The 24,867-nt window shown below is 45.7% G+C and overlaps 1 protein-coding gene across 4 annotated transcripts in view; it reads left to right on the top strand.

Annotated features, from left to right (window-relative positions):
* The first annotated feature begins 2,903 nt into the window (after positions 1-2,903).
* The window catches only part of rflnb (refilin B), a 30,772-nt gene continuing 8,808 nt past the window's right edge, over positions 2,904-24,867 (top strand). Inside the window, exons 1-2 of one of the 4 annotated variants that reach the window (XM_085964895.1) lie at positions 2,904-3,477; positions 9,882-10,028. In XM_085964895.1, coding sequence (XP_085821021.1) covers positions 3,262-3,477; positions 9,882-10,028 — 363 coding nt within the window. In that variant the 5' untranslated portion in view covers positions 2,904-3,261. Of the gene's footprint in view, positions 3,493-9,881; positions 10,029-24,867 lie in introns of all 4 variants that reach the window. The other 3 variants (XM_085964894.1, XM_085964896.1, XM_085964897.1) reach the window with 3 other exon arrangements.

Here is a 24,867-nt window from a genome sequence, read left to right as displayed (position 1 = left end):
GGAGGTGCTGCCGAAGAAGCCTTGGCGAGTTGCTGCAGTGCATTTTGTAGATGGTACACACTGCAGCCACGGTACGCCGGTGGTGGAGGGAGTGAATGTTTAAAGTGGTAGATGGGAGACTTGGCAGGGGAGCAAAGTGCCACTCTGATTTTTAAAAACAATGATATAGTTGATAGATAGATTGATGATAACATTAGCAATACCACACTAATAATGATTATGGAACAATGGTCCTTTAAATCACCAAAAAGAAAACTGCAGTAAAATCTGTCAAGGTTTAACCGAATCTTAAAGCAAATATATTTAAAAAAAAATGTAAAGTGAAAGCAAAGATTTAGTGCACAATGAATCTAGACATGTTAAATGGGATTGAAAGGTACAGTGGGTTGGAACATTGATATTTTAATCTGGATTCACTCCAACATTGTTTGCTGGGATGAAAATCTTCTCTCAGGAGTGAAATGAGTGAAGCTGTTTCAACCAACAACAACAAAAACTTTTATTTATATAGCGCCTTTAACATAGTAAAATGTCCCAAGGCACTTCACAGGAGCGATATAAAACAAAATTTCACACCGAGCAACATAAGGAAAAATTAGGGCAGATGACCAAAAGCTTGATCAAAGAGGTAGGTTTTAAGGCACGTCTTAAGGGAGGAAAGCGAGGCGGAGAGGTTTAGGTAGGGAATTCCAGAGCTTAGGGCCTTGGCAATTTGAAGGCTTGGCCACTAATGGTTGAGCGATTAAAATCAGGGATGTTCAAGAGGCCAGAATCAGAGGAGCGCAGATATCTGGAGGAGATTATAGAGATAGGGAGGGGCGAGGCCATGGAGGGATTTGAAAACATGGATGATAATTTTAAAATCGAGGCGTTGCTTAACCGGGAGCCAATGTAGGTCAGCGAGCACAGGGGCGATGGGTGAATAGGACTTGTTGCGAGTTACGACACGGGCAGACGAGTTTTGGATGACCTCAAGTTTAAATAGGACAGAACATGGAAGACCAGCCAGGAGTGCTTTGGAATAGTCAAGTCTAGAGCTAACAAAGGCATGGATGAGGGTTTCAGCAGCAGATGAGCTGAGGCAGGGGCGGAGTTGGGCGATGCTACGGAGGTGGAAATAGGCAGTCTTAGTTATGCTGCGGATAGGAGGTCAGAAACTCATTTTGGGGTCAAATATGACACCAAGGTTGCAAACAATCTGGTTCAGCCTCAGACAGATGTTAGGGAGAGGGATGGAGTCGGTGGCTAAGGAATGGAGCTCGTGGCGGGGATCGAAGACGATGGGGTAGATTTTCCCGAACCTGTCGGGAAGAAGGCGGGACTTCCCCTTTCGGGTTTTTGACCCGCCTACTTCGACGTCCGGCCAATCCGCGCGATTTTCCCTTGATTGACCTTGTTGAGCCAGCCCAGCGGGCTCAGCAGGCCAATTAAGGGCCACCTGGCAACAGGTGACGTCACAGACTGAAATTTCATCTGTGAAGAGTTTTGACAGATGAAATATCAGCGTTTGACAGCTGTTTGAAGCTGTCAAACACTGACAGTCTGAGTTCTACCATGAGTCATTCTGCACAGACTCAGTTAGAACTCTTACCGGCACTCAAAGCTGAAGGCTGTCACTTTTCACAGATCGCAGCCGTTCAGCTTTCAGTTCCGGCTGAGTGATGCGCTCCCGACGGCTACAGGAAGAAAGGCTGTGAAGGTAAGTACAGGTAAGTAAAAGTTCTTTACACACTTTAGACACACCAAACACACTTACCTTTACACTCATGCACCCATCACTCACCTGAGCGCCGACATCGCGACCCCTCCAACTCCCTCAACCCGACGGCCCACCTGCTCTAACCTGGTGTGGTTTGGAGCCGTCGGGAAACCCACACGAAACCCCTCAAAATAGGGATTAGGCTAAAAACTGCCTGTTAACTACCTGTTAACAGGCAGTTAATTGGCACTAATCCCTTCCCGCCTGGTTTCGGTGGGTCCCAGTGCGGGACAGGTACCCGCCGCCCCTGAAACTTACGTGGGGCAGGGTTTTGGACGGGATGGTGTCGGGACCCCCAAATTTGGGATTTTCCACCCCCCACACGCCTGAAACCCCGCCTGACGGCTCCACGAAAATCTAGCCCGATGGCTTCGGTCTTCCTAATATTTAGTTGGAGGAAATTTCTGCTCATCCAAACGGACAAGCAGTCTTGTCAACCTAGTTGCTTTAGAGCAGAGATCCACCATACAAACAAACTTATAGTTCCACACTAAATGGGCAATATCAGTCAGAGAGGCCACAAGAGTGGCTGGGAAATGTCACACTGGCGTGGTATGGTGGGGGCTCATCCACATATGACTCATTTTTGGGGCAAAGTAGAAGAAGCTTTGCTATGTATCTAATTTGACTTGAAGGTGCTTGCTGCAAATCATGAGGAAATATGCCTGAAGTCCAAATCCCTCACTTTAATGGGCTCAAAATTCAACCATAACCCCACCACTTCCCCTCCCAAAAAAAATGCCGAGTGTGTACACATCTGACACCCTCCTCATGTTGGCATGCACTGTTGCCCCTCCCCACACACACATACCTCGCCTAGTTTATAAATATTCCATCCTGCTCCCCCCCACACTAGCCCTTTAAAAATAATTTGAAAAATTCTTGCATCTGTTCTCTGATAGCAAGCATGCAGCTTGCAAAGTATGCGAGGGCTGAGAGGAGGGGGGGGTGTTCTTTCAGCAACACACTGGGTCAATTGATACGATGGCTGCAACTTTTGTAAATGCAATACGCTTGTTGTGGGTTGTCCCAAGTTCAAACATTTTTTTGGTGGGGGGGCCCACACCCCGCCCACACCCACATGATTCCCTGGGCCAACCAATCAGCTGGGGCGGCTGGAGCTGGGCAGGCGTGTCCTTGCAACCTCTTGCTCAGTCACCCTTTCCCCGAGAAACAATGAGATCCTTGAGCCGGGGAGAGGCTTGAGTGAGCCGAACCTCCTGCTCAACCACACCGCAAGCACTTGCACAGCAGCGCTCAGCCACCGGGTCTGAGAGAGAGAGAAAGCTGGCGGGGGCAGCAGATTGATTGCATTAGCAACTAATAGTTTGATGCAAAGTCTGAATCGAAATTATTATTTTTTAAAAAAGCATCTTTTTAAAAAAAGAAATTGCAAACCGCTGGAATTTTTTATTTTAGCAATTTTTTTGTTGTTGCACTTTTTATAAAATATATATACACACACAAAAGAGATCAGATCGTGGGAAAGAAAGCAAGCGACGATGGTGGGCAGCCTGAACCTGCAGGAGGTAACCGGCCCCCTGGTGGAGCCCAAGCGGCTGGGAGAGCGGGTGCTGGACAGCCCCGACTCCGGGCTGCCCCCCAGCCCCAGCCCCACACCCGGCGTGTGGCTGCCGTCCCCGGGCGGCGCGGAGAGCCGGCTGCTTGAGCCGGAGGAGCCTGGCTTCCCATCCAGAGGACACACTCCACAACACACGGTGGGTAACAAGCAAGTGAGTTGGACATTGCATTATTTATATGAGAGAGAGCGAGAGAGAGAGAGCAGTGCAGGTAAAATATTACATTTGCATTGATTTTAAAATGTCGATTACCTAAAATAAATTGCAAGCGTTCATGGAATGATATGCTTGAGAACAATTAGACCTGTGTCAAATTAAATGTTATTTCTTTTAGGGGAAAAACAAATACTTAAAACTGCAAACAAGTGAATTTACCGTCGATTTTCTTACTTGAAAAGTCCCTTGATTTTATGTAAATGTTTAACACTTGGTGAAATGTTTCACAGATTGGGAAATGTTTCACGTTTTAAATACCCGCCGCCCCCCCCCCAGCCTTTTAAACTAACTAATAGCTTGATGCAAAGTCTGAATCTGTAGGACTGCGAGATTATTTTTTAAAAAGCATCTTTTTTTAAAAAAAAATTGCAAGCCACTGGAATTTTTTACTTTGCAATATTTATTTTGCACTTTATTAGTTGGTACTCAATAAAATGAAGAGTTTGTGTTTTGAGAGTCGAACAGCGAAGTCGCGATCGTGCCATTGTTTCTCACTGCGGTTATTTCTGGCTCCTTAACTTTTTTTTCATGGGCTTGATGGCTTTTTACTTACAAGTTTACCAAGTGCATATGGTTGAAAGCTGCGAGTCTGCCCCGCATGAAATCTGAGAGAGCTGGCTCCAGCCCTTTTGAAAGGTGGTCACGGAATAGTTCCATTAAATGTGAACTTGGGTGGATAGTGACTAGACTGGCAGACGCTTGAGTGGGCTGGGTGTGTGTTTGTGGACGGGGGCGGTAAGGTTTTCCTCTTTGCCAGCAGCACACGTGTCACTTCGACTCCTGGATATCACCGGATAGCCTCTTGGATCTTGTCCAGAAGGTTAAGCATCACGTTAATGTTAAATGACACATTTTGAACACTGCCATGGTCATTAGTAATGCTAATGGTTTAAAGTACTGGACAGGGTATAAAAACTGTGAGTGCACCTTGTTGGTCCTGTCTCTGCCCTTTTTTCAGTCATTGAATCACACTCCTGTACAGTATTTGCTTTCATCTCATACCCCCCTTTTTAATTGCTATAAAACATCCCTGGTATCAAAATCAGATTATCTTCCTGAATTTCTTTACTAACCGTTGTTAAAATTGGCTCACAGGCTGTCTCCATTACTGGGTGCGGAGTCTGAATCCAGCTGAGGTTGATGGTTTGAAGCTCTCTCATTGCATTTTTGACCAATAATCTGAAGCGACATTAAATTACTTTGGGCGCTGTCAACCTTGGGTGTGAGTCTATGTTATGAAACTACCTATAATTCAGCACTAAATTGGCAGTCTTCCTCCGAGACCATAAGGATGGTTGATGTGGGACATGCCACATTGGTGTAGAGTGCTTTTTTTGAGGCAGGGATTACGAGATGCCGAGGGAAATTTTATTCTGTCTTAACGCATGCTGTCCGTGACCTGGGAGTCGTAATGCTGGAGTTGAGTGGCCAAAGTGATGGTGCTGTCTTCCCACAGCATTGACGTTCCTCAATCTGATGTGTGCAGAAGTTAACCCTAGTTTTTGGGGACCTGGTTGGAGCAGTGATTAACGAACGCACTGCCCTTTCATCTTGAGCTTTATATCCAGCTCAGACCGGTGGTTGAGAATTCTCTCTTTCCCCCCGGTTTTGAGGACCCTCTGAAAATGTGTTTGGCCAGTCCCAGTGGACTGCAGCACAGGTGTGCCCATAATCTGACGTACGCTGATGCCAAACTTGCATTCTTACTGGTATGGAAAGTGGAGGAGTTCACACACAAGCAGCTGGGGGGGGCCGATCTTCTGAAGTTGTAGCAGAATAGAACACTTTTTGTTGTGCATCATTTTTTATTCATTCACGAGATGTGGGCATTGCTGGCAAGGCCAGCATCTATTGCCCATCCCTAGTTGTCCTCGAAGGTGGTGGTGAATACAACTGAGTGGTTTCCTAGGCAATTTCAGAGGGCAGTTTAGAGTCAAGAAGGAGCTAGATATATTTCTTAAGGCTAAGGGATATAGGGAGGAAGCAGGGACCGGGTACTGAATTTGGATGATCAGCATGATCGCATTGAATGGCGGAGCAGGCTCGAGGGGCCGAATGGCCTACTCCTGCTCCTATCTTCTATGTTTCTATAACCACATTGCTGTGGGTCTAGAGTCACATATAGGCCAGACCGGTAAAGGACGGCAGATTTCCTTCCCTAAAGGACATTAGTGAACCAGATGGAATTTTATGAGAATCCAGTAGTTTCATGGTCACCATTACTGATGCTAGCTTTTTATTCCAGATTTATTTAATTAACTGAATTTAAGTTCTCCAGCTGCCGTGGTGGGATTTTGAACTCGTGCCTCTGGATCATTGGTCCAGGCCTCTGGATTACCAGTCCAGTAACATGACCACCATGCTATCTTACCCCATCTGGCAATGTTTTACTTGACCTGGAAGTGCTCCATGGAGTAAGTGTTCCATTTCCTGGCCATGACATCCTTCACCATCAATGTTTTCTTTTTTATGTTCCTGACTCAGTTATTTTACTCCGGGACATTTGATAATTGGAATCTCTGAGACGTTGAGAAAATATCCATCTCTCTGTCATTGAATGTGAGCATTCCCCCTCTTTCCCCCCCCCCGCCCCCCCGATTTACATTTCACCCCAGAGGCTGACAAAGTACCTAAAAAGGACCATTTGCTGATCTCATGGGAATGTTCTGCATTTTACACAGAGGACTAAGAGGGCTCCATGGATACAACCCTCTCCCTCTGTCTCTAAATCACTGTTTAAGACCTCTTTTTCAGTCAAATAGTGGACACATGCTGTTGACGTCTGCAAAGGTTCCTTTTAGCATACATGCTTCCTAACATGGGTGCCAGTGGGAAGCTACATCTGATAGATCTGAAAACATGTTGGGAAACGGAATCAGTAAACACAAGAGCTCTTGAGTTGTGATTTTTTTTAAAAAACCATCTCTGCTGAGCTCATTGATAAATCAGTAATTCCTCCCTCATTGTCTCCTTAGGGTTGACTATTGCTGTTATAGAAACATAGAAGATAGGAGCAGGAGTAGGCCATTCGGCCCCTCGAGCCTGCTCCACCATTTAATGAGATCATGGCTGATCATCCAAATTCAGTACCCTGTCCCTGCTTTCTCCCCATATCCCTTGATCCCTTTAGCCTTAAGAAATATATCTAACTCCTTCTTGAATATATTTAATGAATTGGCCTCAACTGCCTTCTGTGGTAGAGAATTCCACAGGTTCACCGCTCTCTGGGTGAAGAAATTCCTCCTCATCCCTGTCCTAAATGGCTTACCCCTTATCCTTAGACTGTGACCCCTGGTTCTGGACTTCCCCGCCATCGGGAACATCCTTCCTGCATCTAGTCTGTCTAGTCCTGTTAGAATTTTATAAGTTTCAATGAGATCCCCTCTCATTCTTCTAAACTCCAGCGAGTATAAGCTCATTTGACCCAATCTCTCCTCATACGTCATTCCTGCCATCCCAGGTATCAGTCTGGTGAATCTTCGCTGCACTCGCCTCAGATAAGGTGACCAAAACTGCACACAATACTCAAGGTGTGGTCTCACCAAGGCCCTGTTCAAATGCAGCAAGACATCCTTGCTCCTGTACTTGAATCCTCTCGCTATGAAGGCCAACATACCATTTGCCTTCTTAACCGCCTGCTGCACCTGCATGCTTACCTTCAGCGACTGGTGCACAAGGACACCCAGGTCTCGTTGCACTTCCCCTTCTCCCAATCTATTGCCGTTCAGATAATAATCTGCCTTCCTGTTTTTGCCACCAAAGTGGATAACCTCGCATTTATCCACATTATACTGCATCTGCCCAATCACCCAACCTGTCCAAATCATTATGGTCTGCAGTTGTTGGCAGATCCCCAAGTACCTGGTTCAAGTGGCCCTTCATGCGAGGCTAGACAGTGAGCATCAGTGGCTAATTGAACCATGAAGGGCATCATGGCCAAGCCCAATCCACACTCCAGGGATCACTGGATAGCGATAGTAAGCAACGAACCTGGGTGTTCTTTTCTTCTCTTTTCCCCCTTTGCCCCAGCTCAGGGATTGGGGCATTGAGGCCAATTCCTGCCCTTGCTGAGTATCTAACTTCGTACCGACTGGGAATTAAACCTTTCACTCCTGGTCAATGTGACTTGGTGTTCTACCAGTCAGTGCCTTTACCCACTAGCTATTTACTCCAATTCTGGCCTCTTGCGCAGCCCTGATTTTCATCGCTCCACCATTGGCGGCCGTGCCATCAGCTGCCTTGACCCCGAGTTCTGGAATTCCCTTCTTGAACCTCTCCACCTCTACCTTGCCTCCTTTTAAGACGCTCCTTAAAACCTGCCTCTTTGACCAAGCCAGTCCTAATATCTTAGTGACTCGCTGTCAGATATTGTTTGATAACACCCCTGTGAAGCGCCTTGGGATGTTTTACTATGTTAAAGGCACAATTTGCATTATTTCTGCAGTACTTTTAACTTGTGCTCCCTCCTCGTACACAAAATAACATAATGGATAACACTTTGCACTTCACTGATAAACCAGGAGCTGCGCCCATCAAATAAGTTGTATGTGAGGGTCTCCATAGGACACATGGAGTCTCCATAGGACACGTGGAGTCTCCAGCTCCTATCTTGATGGCTTTGGGGGAAAAACTGGTAAACTGAAAGCATGCTTCCTGAGAGAAACTCCTGGTGTGCTTAAGTTGGACCAGAAATAAAATAAATCAAAACTATATATCTTTCAAAATCGAAATATAGGTTGTCAAACCGAAGGCACAGTGGGTGTCTGCAGTATTTTATTGGATTATCTCCAGATCAAAGCAAATGGAAGAATGCCCTGTCTGTTCAATTGTGCACAAAAGCCGTGAATCTCATCCAGAGCGGCTTGTTTATTTGGAGCTGAATACTGACTGTGGCAGTGACCAACATTTAAAATGACTGCCAGTTCCCAGTACATAGCTATTAAAATATGACTAATGAGGAGGTTCGATCTCCACTTTAGTCACATCCTTCCAGAGTTCTGGTAACGCCCTTTTGTCGAGCTGTTGGGGAAGTAGGAGTTTGGATATTTCGTGGTGGTTGGCCTATTTGATCCAGTTTAGCTTCAGATCTCTCGGCGATGAGGAGCAGTCGATTTCAATGTTTGCTCAGACAACTTCCACAAAGTGCGGAGAAGTGACTGTCCGCCACCCGCTGATGCTCCTCGTGATCAGGGTGTGATCCGAGTGTTGGGTATCACTTGGACGCCACAGGTCACCAGCAGGACGTTGGGTTGCAGCCCAGTCTATTTTTAATTTCATTTTTATTTCCTTTTAGGGCAAAATCTTCCCCTCTCTTTCCCCCTTCCAAATAAATGTGGGCTCTCTGGCACCCGTGCCATTCTACGTTAATGTTTCATTCCCGTGAAAATAAAAAGGTTGCATAGCGGGGTGAGGAATAAGATCAAGAAGCCAGAGAATAATCTATAACCAAACTGGAGCAGAAGGCCTTCTATTGCCCCCTTCGTGGGACCCATCTACATAATGTTACTTAAAAATGCCGGTTTAAATTGCGATATGTTGCCTGGTAATTTTCGGTCAAGAACCCTGTGGTATTGCCATAGTACCAGTCACGTGATATACAATCCGATCCTGCGTTTCAACCCACTTTGTTCCATTTCCACTGATGCAACACCGCCCCATCTCCGTTCAGCATTCCATGCACTCTTCTTTTGAATTTTGCTGAGCAAGTTGAACTAGATCCCCTGATTTGCACAGAGTCACGAATGTTAATCAGTCTCCCTCCTGTCCGTTGGAACAGTGCTCCTGCATAGCTTTTAAAAAAAATCATCCCATGCAGTCTGAGAAAATGTTAGCGTTGAACTTGTTTACATAGAAACATAGAAACATAGAGATAGGAACAGGAGTAGGCCATTCGGCCCTTCGAGCCTGCTCCGCCATTCAATGAGATCATGGCTGATCTTCGTCTGAGATCATAGCTGATCTTACCAGTTCAGTACCCCGTCCCCGCCTTTTCTCCGTAACCCTTAATCCCCTTAGCCTTCAGAAATATATCCAATTCTCTCTTGAAAATATTTATTGAATTAGCCTTCACAGCCCTCTGTGGCAGGGAATTCCACAGGCTCACCACTCTTTGAGTGAAGAAATTCTTCCTCATCTCTGTTTTAAATGATTTGCCTGCTATTTTTAGACTCTGGCCCCTGGTTCTGTGCTCCCCGGCCATTGGAAACATTCTCTCTGAATTCAGCCTGTCCAGGCCTGCCATAATTTTATATGTTTCGATGAGATCCCCTCTCAATCTTCTAAACTCCAGTGAGTACAAGCCCAAACTATTTAATCTCTCTTCGTAGGTCATTCCCGCCATTCCAGGTATCAGCCTGGTGAATCGCCGTTGCACTCTTTCCATGGCAAGAACATCCTTCCGCAGATGGGGCGACCAAAACTGTACACAATACTCCAGATGCGGTCTCACCAGCACCTTGTACAGCTGTAGTAAGGTATCCCTATTCCTATACTCGAACCCCCTTGATATGAAGGCCAACATACCATTTGCCTTCTTAATCGCCTGTTGCACCTGCATGCTCTCCTTCAGTGACTGGTGCACAAGAACACCCAGGTCCCTCTGCACTTCCCCATCTCCCAATCTATTGCCATTTAGATAATAATCTACCCTCCTGTTTTTACCCCCAAAGTGGATAACCTCGCATTTATCCACATTATAGTGCATCTGCCACGTATCCGCCCATTCCCCCAACCTGTCCAAATCGCACTGTAGCCTCCTGACATCCTCATCAGAGCCCACCCCTCCTCCTAGTTTAGTGTCGTCAGCGAATTTGGAAATATTGCATCCAATTCCCTGATCCAGATCATTTATATATATTGTGAACAGCTGGGGTCCCAGGACAGATCCTTGCGGCACCCCGCTGGTCACTGCCTGCCACTCCGAAAACGAGCCGTTTATTCCAACTCTCTGTTTTCTATCCGCCAGCCAGTTCTCTATCCACGTTAATACTTTGCCCCCAATTCCATGAGCCTTAATTTTGCATGATAATCTTTTGTGTGGAACCTTATCGAAGGCTTTCTGGAAGTCAAGGTACACCACATCCATTGGCTCTCCCCCATCTATTTTACCAGTTACTTCCTCAAAAAATTCCAGCAGATTAGTCAAACACGATTTACCCTTTGTAAATCCATGTTGACTCTGTCCGATCCTTTCCCCATTTGTCAAGTGCTCCGCTATTTTATCCTTAATAATGGACTCTAGCATTTTGCCCACAACCGATGTAAGGCTTACTGGTCTATAATTCCCTGCTTTCTCTCTACCCCCCTTTTTAAATATTGGGGTAACATTAGCTACCCTCCAATCCACGGGTACTGTTCCCGAGTCAATGGAGTTCCGGAAGATGATCCTTAGAGCATCTGCTATCTCCAGGGCCACCTCCTTAAGTACCCTAGGATGTAGTTTATCAGGCCCTGGGGATTTGTCGGCCTTCAGTCCCCTCAACTTACCCAACACCATATCCCTAGAGATACTAATTTCTGTCAGCTCCTCCCTCTCATTAGTCCCCATGTTTGCCGATATTCCTGGGAGGTTATTTGTGTCCTCCTTTGTGAATACAGAACCAAAGTATGAGTTTAATTGGTCTGCCATTTCCTTATTCTCCATTATATATTCTCCCGAATCGGACTGCAAGGGACCGACTTGGGATTTTACCAGTCTTTTCCTCCTGATATACCGATAAAAGCTTTTGCAGTCTGTCTTTATGTTTGCTGCAAGTTTACTTTCGTATTCTATTTTCCCCTTCCTGATTAATCCCTTTGTCCTCTTTTGCTGTATCCTGTACTGCCCCCAATCTTCCGGTCTGGTGCTTTTTTTTGCCAGTTGATATGCCCTTTTTTTTGATTTTATGCTGTCCCTAATTTCCCTCGTTATCCACGGTTGAGTCACCTTTTTAGGTTTATTTTTATGCCAAACCGGTATAAACATGTTCTGGAATTCTTCCATTCTATCTTTGAATGCTTGCCATTGTCTCTCTACTGTCAATCCCCCCAGAAACACCACCCAATCAATCTTACCCAATTCCCGTCTCAGACCTTCGTAATTCCCTTTATTTAAGTTCTGGACCTTAGTCTCTGATTCAATTTCCTCACTCTCCATCTCGACTGAGAGCTCGATCATATTATGATCGCTCTGACCCAAGGGGCCTCGTACAAGAAGATTGCTGATAAGTCCCTTCTCATTGCACAATACCCAGTCTAAAATGGCCTGATCTCGAGTCGGCTCCTCGACATATTGGTCCAGATAACCGTCCCGAAAACATTCCAGGAATTCCTCCTCCTCAGAATTTTTACTAATTTGGGTAGTCCAATCAATGTGTAAATTAAAGTCACCCATGATGACAGCTGTGCTCTTATCGCACGCTTCTCTAATTTCCCTTTTTATGCCTTCCCTCACCTCCATATTACTATTTGGAGGCCTATATATCACACCCACTAACGTTTTCCTCCCCTTGCTATTTCTCATTTCTACCCATACAGATTCCGTTTCATCCGAGTTAATATCCTTCCTTTCCATTGCATTAATCCCCTCCTTTACCAGCAATGCTACCCCACCTCCCCTACCTTTTTGCCGATCCTTCCTAAATATTGTATATCCCTGGATGTTAAGTTCCCAGCCTTGCCCACCCTGCAGCCACGTTTCTGTAATCCCAATCAAATCATACTTGTTTACCTCTATTTCCACAACTAATTCATCCACCTTGTTCCTAATGCTTCTAGCATTAAGATACAAAGCCTTCAGGCTTGCTTTTTTCACACTCTCATTATGAATTAGTTTGGCCCTTTGTGTTTCTCTCCTTTGCTTATTGTTTCTCACCTTTCTACCATCTATTTCTGACTTCATATGACTTCCCTCTTTTCCACTACCTAGGTTCCCATCCCCCTGCCAAATTAGTTTAAATCCTCCCGAACCGCCCTAGAAAATATTACCCCGAGGACATCGGCTCCCTCACAGTTCAGGTGTAGACCGTCCCCTTGGTACAGGTCCCTCCTCCCCAAGAACTGGTTCCAATGCCTCAAGAATTTAAATCCCTCTCCCTTGCACCACTGCTCAAGCCACGTATTTAGCTTATCTATCTTACTCTCTCTAAACTTATTAGCTCGTGGCACTGGTAGCAATCCAGAGATTACTACCTTTGAGGTCCTACTTTTCAATTTAGCTCCTAACTCCCTAAATTCAGCTTGTAGGACCTCCTCCCTCTTTTTACCTACATCGTTGGTACCTACATGTACCACGACAACTGGCTGATCCCCCTCCCCCTTCAGAATGCTCTGCACCCGCTCCGAGACATCCTTGACCCTTGCACCAGGGAGGCAACATACCATCTTGGAGTCTCGGTCTCGGCCACAGAAACTCCTGTCTATCCCCCTTACAATTGAATCCCCTATCACTATAGCCCTATCCCTCTTTTTCCCGCCCTTCTGTGCAGCAGAGCCAGTCATGGTGCCCTGAACCTGGCTGCTGGTGCCTTCCCCTGATAAGTCATCTCCCCCAACAGTACCCAAAACGGTAATGAGTGAAGCTTGGCGATGAGTGCTTTTAAAGGCTCTGATGCAGAACCCATTACAAGGGTTCTGTAACACTCCCTCAGTAATGGAATGTAAACACCCTGGTATTTGTGGAGGGCGGGAGGTGTTGCTAGTTCTTTGCAAGAGAAACTCCAGCCTTGATTGAAAATGATATTGACCTGGCAGTCTCATTCTGTTCATGGTAATGGGGTTGACTGTATTTAACCTGCAAATGTTTGCTCCTGTTTGGTTTTAAATGTTTAATCTTGTCTGGGTGGTGCGACTCAGATTGGGGTGATAAAAGTTACGATTTTCTTGTTAAAACAAAAATGATATGGGTGATTTAAAAAAACAAACCGACTTGCATTTATATAGTGCCTGTCCCAACCTCGGGACCAAAGTGCTTTACAGCCAGTGACATACATTTGAAGTGTAGTCACTGTTGTAATGTAGGAAACGTGGCAGCCAACTTGCGCACAGCAAGCTCCCACAAACAACAATGTGATAATGACCAGATAATATTTTTTTTCGTGATGTTAGTTGAGGGATAGATATTGGCCAGGACACCGGGGAGAACTCCCCTGCTCTTCTTCAGAACAGTGCCATGGGATCTTTTACAGCCACCTGACAGGGCAGATGGGCCCTCGGTTTAACATCCGAAAGACGGTGCCTCCGACGTTGCAGCACTCCCTCAGTACTGCACTGGAGTGTCAGCCTAGATTTTTGTGGTCAAGTCTCTGGAGTGGGACTTGAACACACAACCTTCTGACCTCTGGCAAGAGTGTTACTAACTGAACCATGGCTGAGAACTGATTAGATAGTTGAACAGAATTTTTTGAGATCAGTTTTATGGGCCAATTCTTGGGGTGGGGTGGGGGGTTTAGACGGGGGAAGGAGTACTGGATGTTGGGTCTCGGCAGTTTCTATCCAGATAATCCTATCCGCAATTGACACACAGGAAGAGGAAGTGCTTACAAAAAAAGCAGAAGTTTCGATTTAATCAATTAACAGTTACCCAAACAAAAAAGAGGAAGCTACAGTACTTGTATTTAATGATTCGAAGCGGTAACCTCGCTGTGTCACTGACATTCCGCTGTCATTGTATTGATGTTGGAGCAGTTCACATAGGTGCAAAGAACTTTGCCGGGGAGGGGCATTGGTATCGCTTAAGTCCATAAGTAGCCTAGCCTATTGGGTACAATCAGGTAACTTTGAATACAGGCATAAAAGCATAAGTAGTAAGAGCAGGAGTAGGCCATACGGCCCCTCGAGCCTGCTCCACCATTCAATAAGATCATGGCTGATCATCGACCTCAACTCCACTTTCTCGCCTGATCTCCATATCCCTTGATTCCCCTGGAGTTCAAAACTCTATCTATCTCAGCCCTGAATATTCTCAGACTCAGCATTCACAGACCTCTGGGGCAGAGAATTCCAAAGATTCACAACCCTCTGAGTGAAGAAATTCCTCCTCATCTCAGTCCTAAATGGCCGACCCCTTATCCTGAGACTATGCCCCCTAGTTCTAGACTCTCCAGCCAGGGGAACCAGCCTCTCAGCATCTACCCTGTCAATGCTCTCTCAGAATCTTATATGTTTCAATGAGATTACCTCTCATTCTTCTAAACTCCAGAGAGTATAATCTTTGATTGCTGTCTGAATTTCCAATGTTCCATTTTTATAGATCACAGAAGAGTGGAGTATGCAGCTCACTTGACCAGTAAAGCAGACCTAATAACTCGGGAGCGAGCAAATGACCAGTATTTTCTGGTCCCTCTTTTTCCTTTTATACAAGGTGGCTCGGTCTATGGAAAGCTATCTTTGTTTTTTTTTGCCTTTTTAGTTTCTCTTCAGGGTCAGCTTGGTAGCGCACTTTCCTGAGTCATAAGCTTGAAAGTTCAAACTCCACTCCAGGCTTCAGCCCATGAGCTAGACGGACATTATCTTGCAGTTCTGAGGGAGTGCTCCATTGTCTTTTGGGTCGGGCATTAAAGCCAGGTCTTGTCTGCCCTCTTGGGTGGATGTAAAAGATCCCACAGCGCTACTGAAAGAAGAGCAGGGGAGTCCACCTGTTTTCCTGGCCAACATTCCCCCCCCCCCCCCCCCCCCCCCCCCCAACCACCCTCAACCAATGCCACCAAAGTTGGTCGGTCATTTTGCTGTTTGTGGGAGCTTGCTGTGTGCAATTGCCTGCAGTGTTTGCTTCCATAACCAGTGCTTCACAACTAATGAAATATTTTTGAAGAGCAGTCACTGATATTTGACGGGTCTCCTGTTCCGTGGAACGGTGCATTGTAGTGCTGCCCCAATTGCTGTTGTTTTGTTCCCCCCTGGCTTTCCAGGCAGATGCAATAATTAAAATAAGCTGCCATCAGCCAGGTGGAGGTGCCAGGTATCTATCCACCACGGCTCCTCACTTCAGGAAAGCACTGTGGGGTGTTTTTCTACGCTAATACAAATGCAAGTCATCGTTGTGAAACGCTTCTTCTCTAATAACGGCCAGCTTTGAAGTACCCGGGCTCACCAAACTGGTTATATTGGGTGGCAACTCCTGAACTCAAACCTCTTGCGCAATCCTATTAGGAGTCAAAACCTCACTCGGTAGCTGCGAATTTTCTAATTTAAGTGGGAAAAATAGTGACTGTATCTGTTTCACTTTTTTTTTTCTTGATTTGCCTGGAACAGGCACCCCCTGACTGAAGGTGGGATGGTCCACTGGATGCTAGGCCGCTGAAGCCAGGCCTTCAGTTTATTTCCTTTATCTCCTCCACCCCCCCCTATAAGATGGAGGCAGGTCTAGTTTCCCTATTGCGGCGTGACTGATGTTGGTAATTCAGAATAGGAGTTGCTGGTTTAAAATGATCTGGTGCTGCTCTTATCAGTTTTTCCCTTTTTGGGGGGTGGGTGGGTGGCGGTGTGAGGGAAAGACTAAATGCAAAAACTGGTATTAAGGTATTAAAACATGATTTCAGTGCCTGTACTTGCACTCATTTTCTTGCATTTAAAAAAAAAAAAAAAAAACCTTTTTAAAGATGAATGAATCAAACTATGTGGCCTCTTCAGGGGAGGAACCGTACCCAATGGGTGGTGATGGTGTTGCAATGAGAGATGGAAAGAATTTCAGCTGAAAGTATTTGCCTACAGCTAGGTGACAGTCACACTAATGTCTATGCAGCTTTGAAGCATTGAGACCGAATGGAGCAGATCCAGGTATAGTTTTGTACACTGCCTGCGCCCTGTGTGAGCAATGAGTTGCACTTGCTGTTGGGTGATATTTGTGTGGTTGGAGAGGGTTGTTCCCAGCAGACAGTCCTTCTCGTGGAGTGAACGTTGGGACTTGTTCACAGCTCTGGGAAGCTGCTATGCCCCACGCACTGACTTAAAAACCAGATAGCGGCTGCTCGGCTTTGGACTTTGGAAAGGGTAAAATGTTGAAATTGTCTTGCGTACGCGATCTGATAACTTTCACCTCGGCGTGCTGGCCTCTCCTGAGCCGGGAATTAGCAAACAGGATTGAGGAGCCTACAACTTGGAAATGGGGGGTGAAATATGGGAGAGAAATATTGATCCTGGACAGAGAAATTTGAATATCTGCGTCTGTGAAGCCGAGAGTAAATTTAGGCCACTTTAAGATCTTTTTATTTGTGGTTCTAACTGGTGCGAAACTAGGAATGGTGTGAGCACACTGCCAATGAGTGTTCTGTGATTCTGTGTTTTACTAATTCTGATGTATGATATTTAGAATAGTGCTTTACACAGCAAGTTATTTGTTTTGGAGGCTGCTGTGGTGTTTAATTATTCACAGAACAAATTCAAATGTAGCTTCTAGTTTCTGATGATTTTGCATCTACAGAGACAGGATTCATTCGTTGTGTGGTTACTTTATCAAAATAGTATGCCGGGATTGGCTGGGACAACATTCATTTGATTTTACTCCAGCTACTGAGAATTTGCACGTTGGGCTCGGCACGGCGTGCGCTTTTAAAGGGGCCACTGCCAAGCTTATTTTACAAATGGTTATAGGAGATGTGCGTGTTGGTTCTGTCGTGGAGTTGGCTGATCTGAAACTGATTTCTGTCTGCTTTTGATTCATGTTCTGACGGAGAAGGTCTTTATGTGTGATCTTAACGCTCCATTCAGACTAGCTCCTGCAGTGAGAATTGTGACCCGAGTTGTCTTGAGGCTGATTGCCTGCTGAAGTAAGTCTGGGGGAGTGGGGAGGTGCTCTCTCTCTCTCTCTCTCTCTCTCTCTCTCTCTCTCTCTCTCTCTCTCTCTCTCTCTCTCTCTCTCTCTCTCTCTCTCAGTCTCTGTCACAGGTGGGGCAGATGGTGGTTGAAGGGGCGGGTGGGTGCTTGGGTTGACGTGCGCTTGGCTTCTGCTTGCTCCTGGCAGACACTCGAGGTGTTCGGCACCTTCCCGGATGCTTCTCCTCTGGGGGCATAGATTCAAGGTAAGGGGGCAGGAGGTTTAGAGGGGATTTGAGGAAAAACTTTTTCACCCAGAGGGTGGTTGGAATCTGGAACTCACTGCCTGAAAGGGTGGTAGAGGCAGGAACCCTCACAACATTCAAGAAGCATTTGGATGAGCACTTGACATGCCATAGCATACAAGGCTACGGACCAAATGCTGGAAAATGGGATTAGATTAGATAGGGCTTGATGGCTGGCGCGGACGCAATGGGCCGAAGGGCCTCTTTCTGTGCTGTATGACTCTATGACTTTGTGCGGTCTTGGGCCAGGGATTCCCAGGTGTCGGTGGGGATGTTGCACTTTTTCAAGGATGCTTTGAGGGTGTCCTTAAAGCGTTTCCTCTGCCCACCTGTGGCTCTCTTGCCGTGTTGGTGCTCTGAGTAGAGCGCTTGTTTTGGGAGTCTCGTAACGGGCATGCAGACGATGTGACCCGTCCATCGGAGCTGATCGAGCGTGGTCAAAGCTTCGATGCTGGGGATGTTGGCCTGAACGAGAACACTGCCAATCCTGCCAATGGATTTCTCCAAGAGTTGCCAGGCTGCTCACCCGTGAGGGAGCCTGACAACTGAATCTCATGCTGTCCTTGCCTAACACCCATAGACCCACAATTCTAACAGGAGGTGACCGGCTAGCGGTCAGGAACAGGATACTTGGCTGATTCCATTCCAATACACGAGATGTTGGGGCTAATTAAAACAGCAGCTGAGATCAGGTAAACCAGCTCAAACTAGGGATTGAGTTTGGTTTATATGGTCTGCAATCACTTTGAATTCATTTGACCTAAGGAAAAATAATTACTTTGTTCTTGGCAAAATGTGTTGATCATGTTTGGCTTAATTTAAAATGAACTGAGCTTTAGTGTGACCAAACCTTTTTATGAAAGTGTCTTGAATGGATAATGTCAATTCATTTTTTGGGGGGGAAAAATGTAAATTGTGATTTGTTTAAAAAAAATTAAAAAAAAATTAATGTTTTTCCTTATGGCAATTCACTCTGGTCTGAGCTTCAGTTCTCGAGTGGTTTACTGGACTATTATTTCATAGAAGCAAGAGGCATCACTTTGAAGACTTAAAGAAATATCGGTGTCTCAGGCCTGTCATAAGCCGCAAGGGAGTGTTGGTCAGTCGGGTATCCAAAAAACCCAGCGCCTTAATTTCTTGTACAAAACCCAGAAGGTTTCAAAACCCCATTTCTTATTGTTAATCATTGAAATCCGTCCTTTTCAAAATCATTAGCCCCTGCAACAAAAAAAAATGAGGTGGCATATTTAAAAAAATAAATTAAAAAAAAAAAAAAAAAAAATCCATTTGGTTAGTCTGATTTGGCCAAGTAGATCAAGACAACTAGTCGCATTGACCAGATAGGATCCAAGTTGGATTCCTGCTGATGTGCTGATTTCAACTAGAGTAGATGTTCGGGTGCTACAATTGGCCTTGCAACTGTGGGTTAGAAAAGTGCGGGGGGGGGGGGGGGAGATCTACCAGTGTTTATGGTCCTTTTTATTGCTGTTCAGTGACTCCTGCTGAAAATGCATATGTGTGGGCCTTCAGTGAGGACAAAACTAGTGCCCCCATGGTCAAAGAGCCTGCCAGCACTCGCTGTCTAGGCTTGCACAAAAAGCATGGCTTCTTCGTGAGGTACCAGAAAGCTGTTGGCAATGTTGGGATGCTTTCTTTCCCTTGGCCCCCCCTTGACAGCAGAAAAAAATGGATGGACTTTGAATTGTAAGATCCGGTCGTATGCTGTGAATTTCCCTGCAGAGAATTCCTAGTGGCAACATTGCTTTTTCTGAGGGAAAAGATGTTGCTTTAATGACTTGAATGTTAGAGATAATGAGGTACCTATTGTGTTTTCCTAGTTTAAAGGAATAGCCCACTTGAAATGCTTCAAACCAGAGCAAGACAGCTTTTGCATGTCTGGCAGTTTTCCCCCTTCTGCTCCCCTTCCCCCCCCCCCCCCAAAGCTACCGTTGCCAATACCAAAGCTACCGTTGCCAATATTTGCTGCCAATCCCTTCCCCCCCAACCCCCCCTCTGAGGTGTTGGTGCGTCCCAGAGTACAGTTACGTGAGAGCTGTTTATCCAAGTGGCCCTTATTAAAACTGTGTCATGGGGGGGTGGGGTTCAGAGTGTCACTGCTGAACCTGATCTGTCCCCACCCAACACCCCCACACTTGCATTTCCAGCAGGGGTCACCAAACAGCAATCAGAAGTGGAAATCTTGACTGTTCCTTCCCCCACCCTAAACTCAGGACACTGAGGCCAATTGTAGCACCCTTGCCACCGCCCAGGTGCTGGTCAGCAAAATCCGTACGGACCGTGAATCAAATCTGGGAGCATCCTGGTCTGTACACCTCGGTTACTTGCTCTGTAAACTCACTGAGCTGTTGACCTTATTCTGCCCTTTAAACTCCCTTTCTTCAGTGGGGTTGTGAGAATTATTTCTTTTTAAAAGGATTGGTGTTACCCAGTCACTGAACCCAAATACTACACACCATTTTGTCCTCAGGCCAGGTTGGGTGACTGGTGAAGCTGGCAGATTCTCCATATTAATAACAAAACTATTGTTACGTCAGCCGTGGCTCAGTGGGTAGCACACTCGCTCTGAGTCTGAAGGTTGTGGGTTCAGGTCCCGCTCCGGGGCCTTGAGCACATAAAAAAAATCTAGGCTGACACTCCCACTGCAGTACTAAGGGAGCGCTGAACTGTCAGAGGTGCCGTCTTTCGGATGAGACGTTAAACTGAGGCCCCGTCTGCCCTCTCTGGTGGATGTAAAAGATCCCACAGCACTATTTTGAAGAAGAGCAGGGGAGTTATCACCGGTCCCGGCCAATATTTATCCCTCAATCAATATCGCTAATTATCTGGTCATTATCACATTGCTGTTAGTGGGAGCTTGCTGTGCGCAAATTGGCTGCCGCGTTTCCCACATTACAACAGTGACTACACTTCGAAATGAACTTCAGTGGCTGTAAAACGCTCAGATGTCCGGTGGTTGTGAAAGGTGCTATAGAAATGCAAGTCTTTCTTTTGGTAAATTTAAGGCATAATTTCTTTCATGCTATTTTTCTATTCAATTTGAGGAATATAGCTTGAAGTGGGTGATTTGAAAAGTGTAAACCTACGAAAATATCACAATCCAGCCTTTGGGGCTGGCACAGGGAGTCTGCACAAAAGGCCACCCACACACACAGGGCTTCAAATGCCTGAGAATCTGGTCAAGCAGTCTTTGGACCTGACCAGGATGATTTGTTGATGCAATGAAACTATGGTAACTAGCCTTGAGTGCATTTTTGTGCTGTAATATTTATAAAAAGTTGTCAGAAGTGTAAAGCAGCTGACACCTTTCAGCAGAAAGCCAAGGGGGAGGGTTGAAGAGCCTGGTCACATCACGTGCATCTGTTAAAACGTTCATCCCGACATGCCAAGTTATCTTAAATGTTGGGAATTCTGGGTTGTTGTTTAAAGTAGAGTAAAACCTGGATAATATTCCATCTAATCCAGACATAGGATTTCACAAAGTGCCCTTTCTGTCGGTGTATAAATGAGGTTCAGAGTGTTACGAGGCAGTTAGATGCAAGGTGACAAGCATCATGAACTACAGTAGTGAATCCTGAATGGTTTATACAGCCTTGAAGCCACCTCTAATGGTTTACTGTTCCTCGCTGGCAAATATTCTATCACCATCATCAGTCTTTGCCGTTATGAACAGTTCCGTCAACCCCCCCTCTCCCTGCTAGCGTCCCATGTTGTTTAGTGTCAGCCATGGCTCAGTTGGTAGCACTCTCTCCTCCTGAGTCAGAAGGTTGTGGGTTCAAGGCCCACTCCAGAGACTTGAGCACAAAAATCTAGGCTGACACTCCCGGTGCAGTACTGAGGGAGTGCTGCACTGTCGGAGGTGCCATCTTTCGGATGAGACGTTAAACCGAGGCCCCGTCTGCGCGCTCAAGTGGATGTAAAAGATCCCATGGCGCTATTTCGAAGAAGAGCAGGGTCGTTCTCCCCGGTGTCCTGGACCAATATTTATCCCTCAACCAACATAACAAAAACAGATGATCTGATCATGACCACATTGCTGTTTGTAGGAGCTTGCTGTGTGCAAATTGGCTGCCGTGTTTCCCACATTACAACAGTGACTGCACTTCAAAAAGTACTTCATTGGCTGTAAAGCACTTTGGGATGTCTGGTGGCTGTGAAAGGCGCTATAGAAATGCAAGTCTTTCTCGCTCTCCTTTTGCGTGCGCTCTCCTTTTCCGTGCGCCCGCGCCCCCTCCTCCTTTTTCTCGCTGTATGATCTTTTAATGATTATATTTGTGTGGTGAGAGGGTGGATAGCTGATGGCAGGAGAGAAAATTCAGAGTAATAACTCTCTTTTACAGAAATATGTAGATATTATTATGTGTATATATTTAGGCTCTCGGGATTAGTTTTTTTTGATACTGTATTTTTACTACTAAAAGTTAAAATTGGTGTAAAACCTATTTTTTTAAGTCATGGTGATGGGGCAGTTAACAAAATCACCAACAGAGGAAATATGGACAGGAATCTCTTGACCACAGGTTTCCTTGTGCAATTGGTCAGGCTTGAGCTAGTTTTTTTTTTTGGTTTGTTCACGGGATGTGGGTGTCGCTGGCAAGGCCAGCATTTATTGCCCATCCCTAACTCCCCTTGAGAAGGTGGTGGTGAACCGCTGCAGTCCGTGTGGTGAAGGTACTCCCGCAGTGCTGTTAGGGAGGGAGTTCCAGGATTTTGACCCAGCGACGATGAAGGAACGGCGATATATTTCTAAGTCAGGATGGTGTGTGGCTTGGAGGGGAACTTGGAGGTGGTGGTGTTCCCATGAGCCTGCTGCCCTTGTCCTTCTAGGTGGAAGAGGTCATGGGTTTGGGAGGTTTTTACATTCATATATTTAAAAGAAAAAAATCAGTCCGATGGACCGAGAAAGTTCCTATTAATGTCATTTTAAAAATTGTTTTTGTCTTCCATCACTGTTATAAAAAAATAAATACTGCTATCAAAATCTCGTTCTCTGGGACTTTGTCTGTTAACTACCACCCAAAAAACCACTGGGAAACCTGAACATGTTGTGGGCCTGGGAATATATTTCTTGGGCAAATGTTGTGTGTTTATCAGGATGTAACTGTGCTGGTGAGACTGCAGTGGCGTGGGGGACTGGGATGTCACTACAGTGAGGTTGGTGGAAGGTGCAGTGATGGAGAGGGGTGAGGTACTTGTTCAGGCTTGTGCCACTCGCGCCTTCTCAAGGAGCCAAGTGTTTACCATAGTTTATTCTCAGTCAGGAATATTGACTGAACTCTTCTGTTTTTAGTAGGCTGTTGTTTTTCTTGTATCTGCCAAAGTTGTCCTTTTAATAAATGTACAGTTAATATAATGTAGGATCTGTAATTTGCTTTAAATCTTTTTTTATTCCCTTTTGAGCGAGGGGTCTGCTTCTAGGCATCTGCCAAGACCAGGCCTACATTCTTCCCTCGGCCATATCTACCAAAAACAGATTAACCGGCCATTTATCTCTACTGTTTCTAGGGCACTGCTGGCACTTAGCCACTGTCTACATAAGTCACTACTTCAAAGAGTGATTCATTATGTTAAACAGTTTGAGACATTTGGGAGTTGAGGGGTATGGGGAGAGAGCGGGAAAGTGGTGGTAAGGACAAGATTGGATCAGCCCTAATCTTATTGAATGGCGGAGCAGGCTCGAGGGGCTGATTGGCCTACCCCTGCTCCTGATCTTATGTTCTCATTGATCAGGCACCATGTAAGGGCAAGTTTTATAATTACTTGCGTGAGGTCACTTAAGTGTTTGGGGAAATGCAACCTGCTTTCTAATGCTCCGTGTTGCCTCTAAGGTTGTTCCGACCTACTGAGCCGCCACATTTCCCAATTGATGGTATTCTCGGATGGAGTGAGAGAGAGGTGTACAAGGATATTTATAGAACAAACAATATCATTATGAAAAGATGGTGTAGTGCATAGGCTGTACATGGGTGCATCTTCCTGATTCTCTCCCCCCAGCCCCCAAGACAGTTAGCCAGAGAGGGGCTTTTTGCAGAGACCAGGCCCAGCTATTTCTCCCACGGAGAACAAAAAAACAGGGTGAGTCACCCTGGGCAGCTCACTGGTTTCAGGAAAGCTTCGGCTACGGCTAGGAACAGGGCAAGGTTTTTTAAACTGGAGAGAAAATCAGTTTAAAACCAAGCATTTCACAGGGACTCGTGCTGTAGTAATCATGGGGGAAGCTGAACCGGTGTGTCTGTATCTAAAATGGACTTAAGCTGATCGTGTCGCAATTGAAGACCTAACAGAAATTTATGTGCAGGACTCTGGTTAAAGGGAGAGATGTCCCACAATTTCCTGACATCTTGGATCATTTCATGTAGGAAAACCAACAGCCCGCCCTGTCCCTACCCTCTCGTTGTCCCCCTTCCCATCCCCAGTTCACAGCATTGAATGGTTGCAAGGATTGGGACTCCACTATCCAATGTAAGTTCCATTCCAACTGCTGATCACTCCTGTGAAGAACTTTTGGACATCAGTCCTAGAATTTCCTTTCACCAGTTTGAACGTTCCCCGCCCCCCCCCTTTTCCTAATATCATGGTTTACCTTGAAGTAATGCTCTGGATTTACCGTTTCCATTCGGTTTAGTCTCTTCTGTAAACCTCCTGAGTTTTCCACTTTGCCATCTCATGGTTGAAGAGCCCAAATATCTCCAGTCTTTTTTGTGTCGGGACACACAAAAATGCCCGAATTATAAATCTTCACACGTGCAGCTATGTTGGAATGTGATGGGGAATGGCACCGTTGGTGCTGAAGTATTTGAGATGATTTTCTGGCCATCCGGACGAACTGGTCATGTGAGGGAAGCTGGAAACAGTTCTGGCGCAAAGCCCGCTTCAGTTCCGTTTAGCTGTTTACTTTTTATTCAAAAGGAGTTCTCCCCGGTGTCCTGGGGCCAATATTTATCCCTCAACCAACATAACAAAAACAGATTATCTGGTCATTATCACATTGCTGTTTGTGGGAGCTTGCTGTGCGCAAATTGGCTGCCACGTTTCCCACATTACAACAGTGACTACACTTCAAAAAGTACTTCATTGGCTGTAAAGCGCTTTGAGACGTCCGGCGGTCGTGAAAGGCGCTATAGAAATGCAAGTCTTTAAAAGTACTTGTGAAAATAAACTTTTTTTATTCTAGTTTTTTCCATTTTTTCCCTCTCCCTCTCTTTACACCTTTTTTTTGGGGGGGGGGGGGGAAACACATGCTGGAATATACTTCACTGGG

This window comes from Somniosus microcephalus, chromosome 22 (genome assembly GCF_052327205.1).
Source record: "Somniosus microcephalus isolate GS21.2 chromosome 22, FLI_Smic_1.0, whole genome shotgun sequence".
Taxonomy (NCBI): Eukaryota; Metazoa; Chordata; class Chondrichthyes; order Squaliformes; family Somniosidae; genus Somniosus; species Somniosus microcephalus.
The sequence above is the reverse complement of the archived record's forward strand: the minus strand, read 5'-3'. Positions and strand labels throughout refer to the sequence as shown.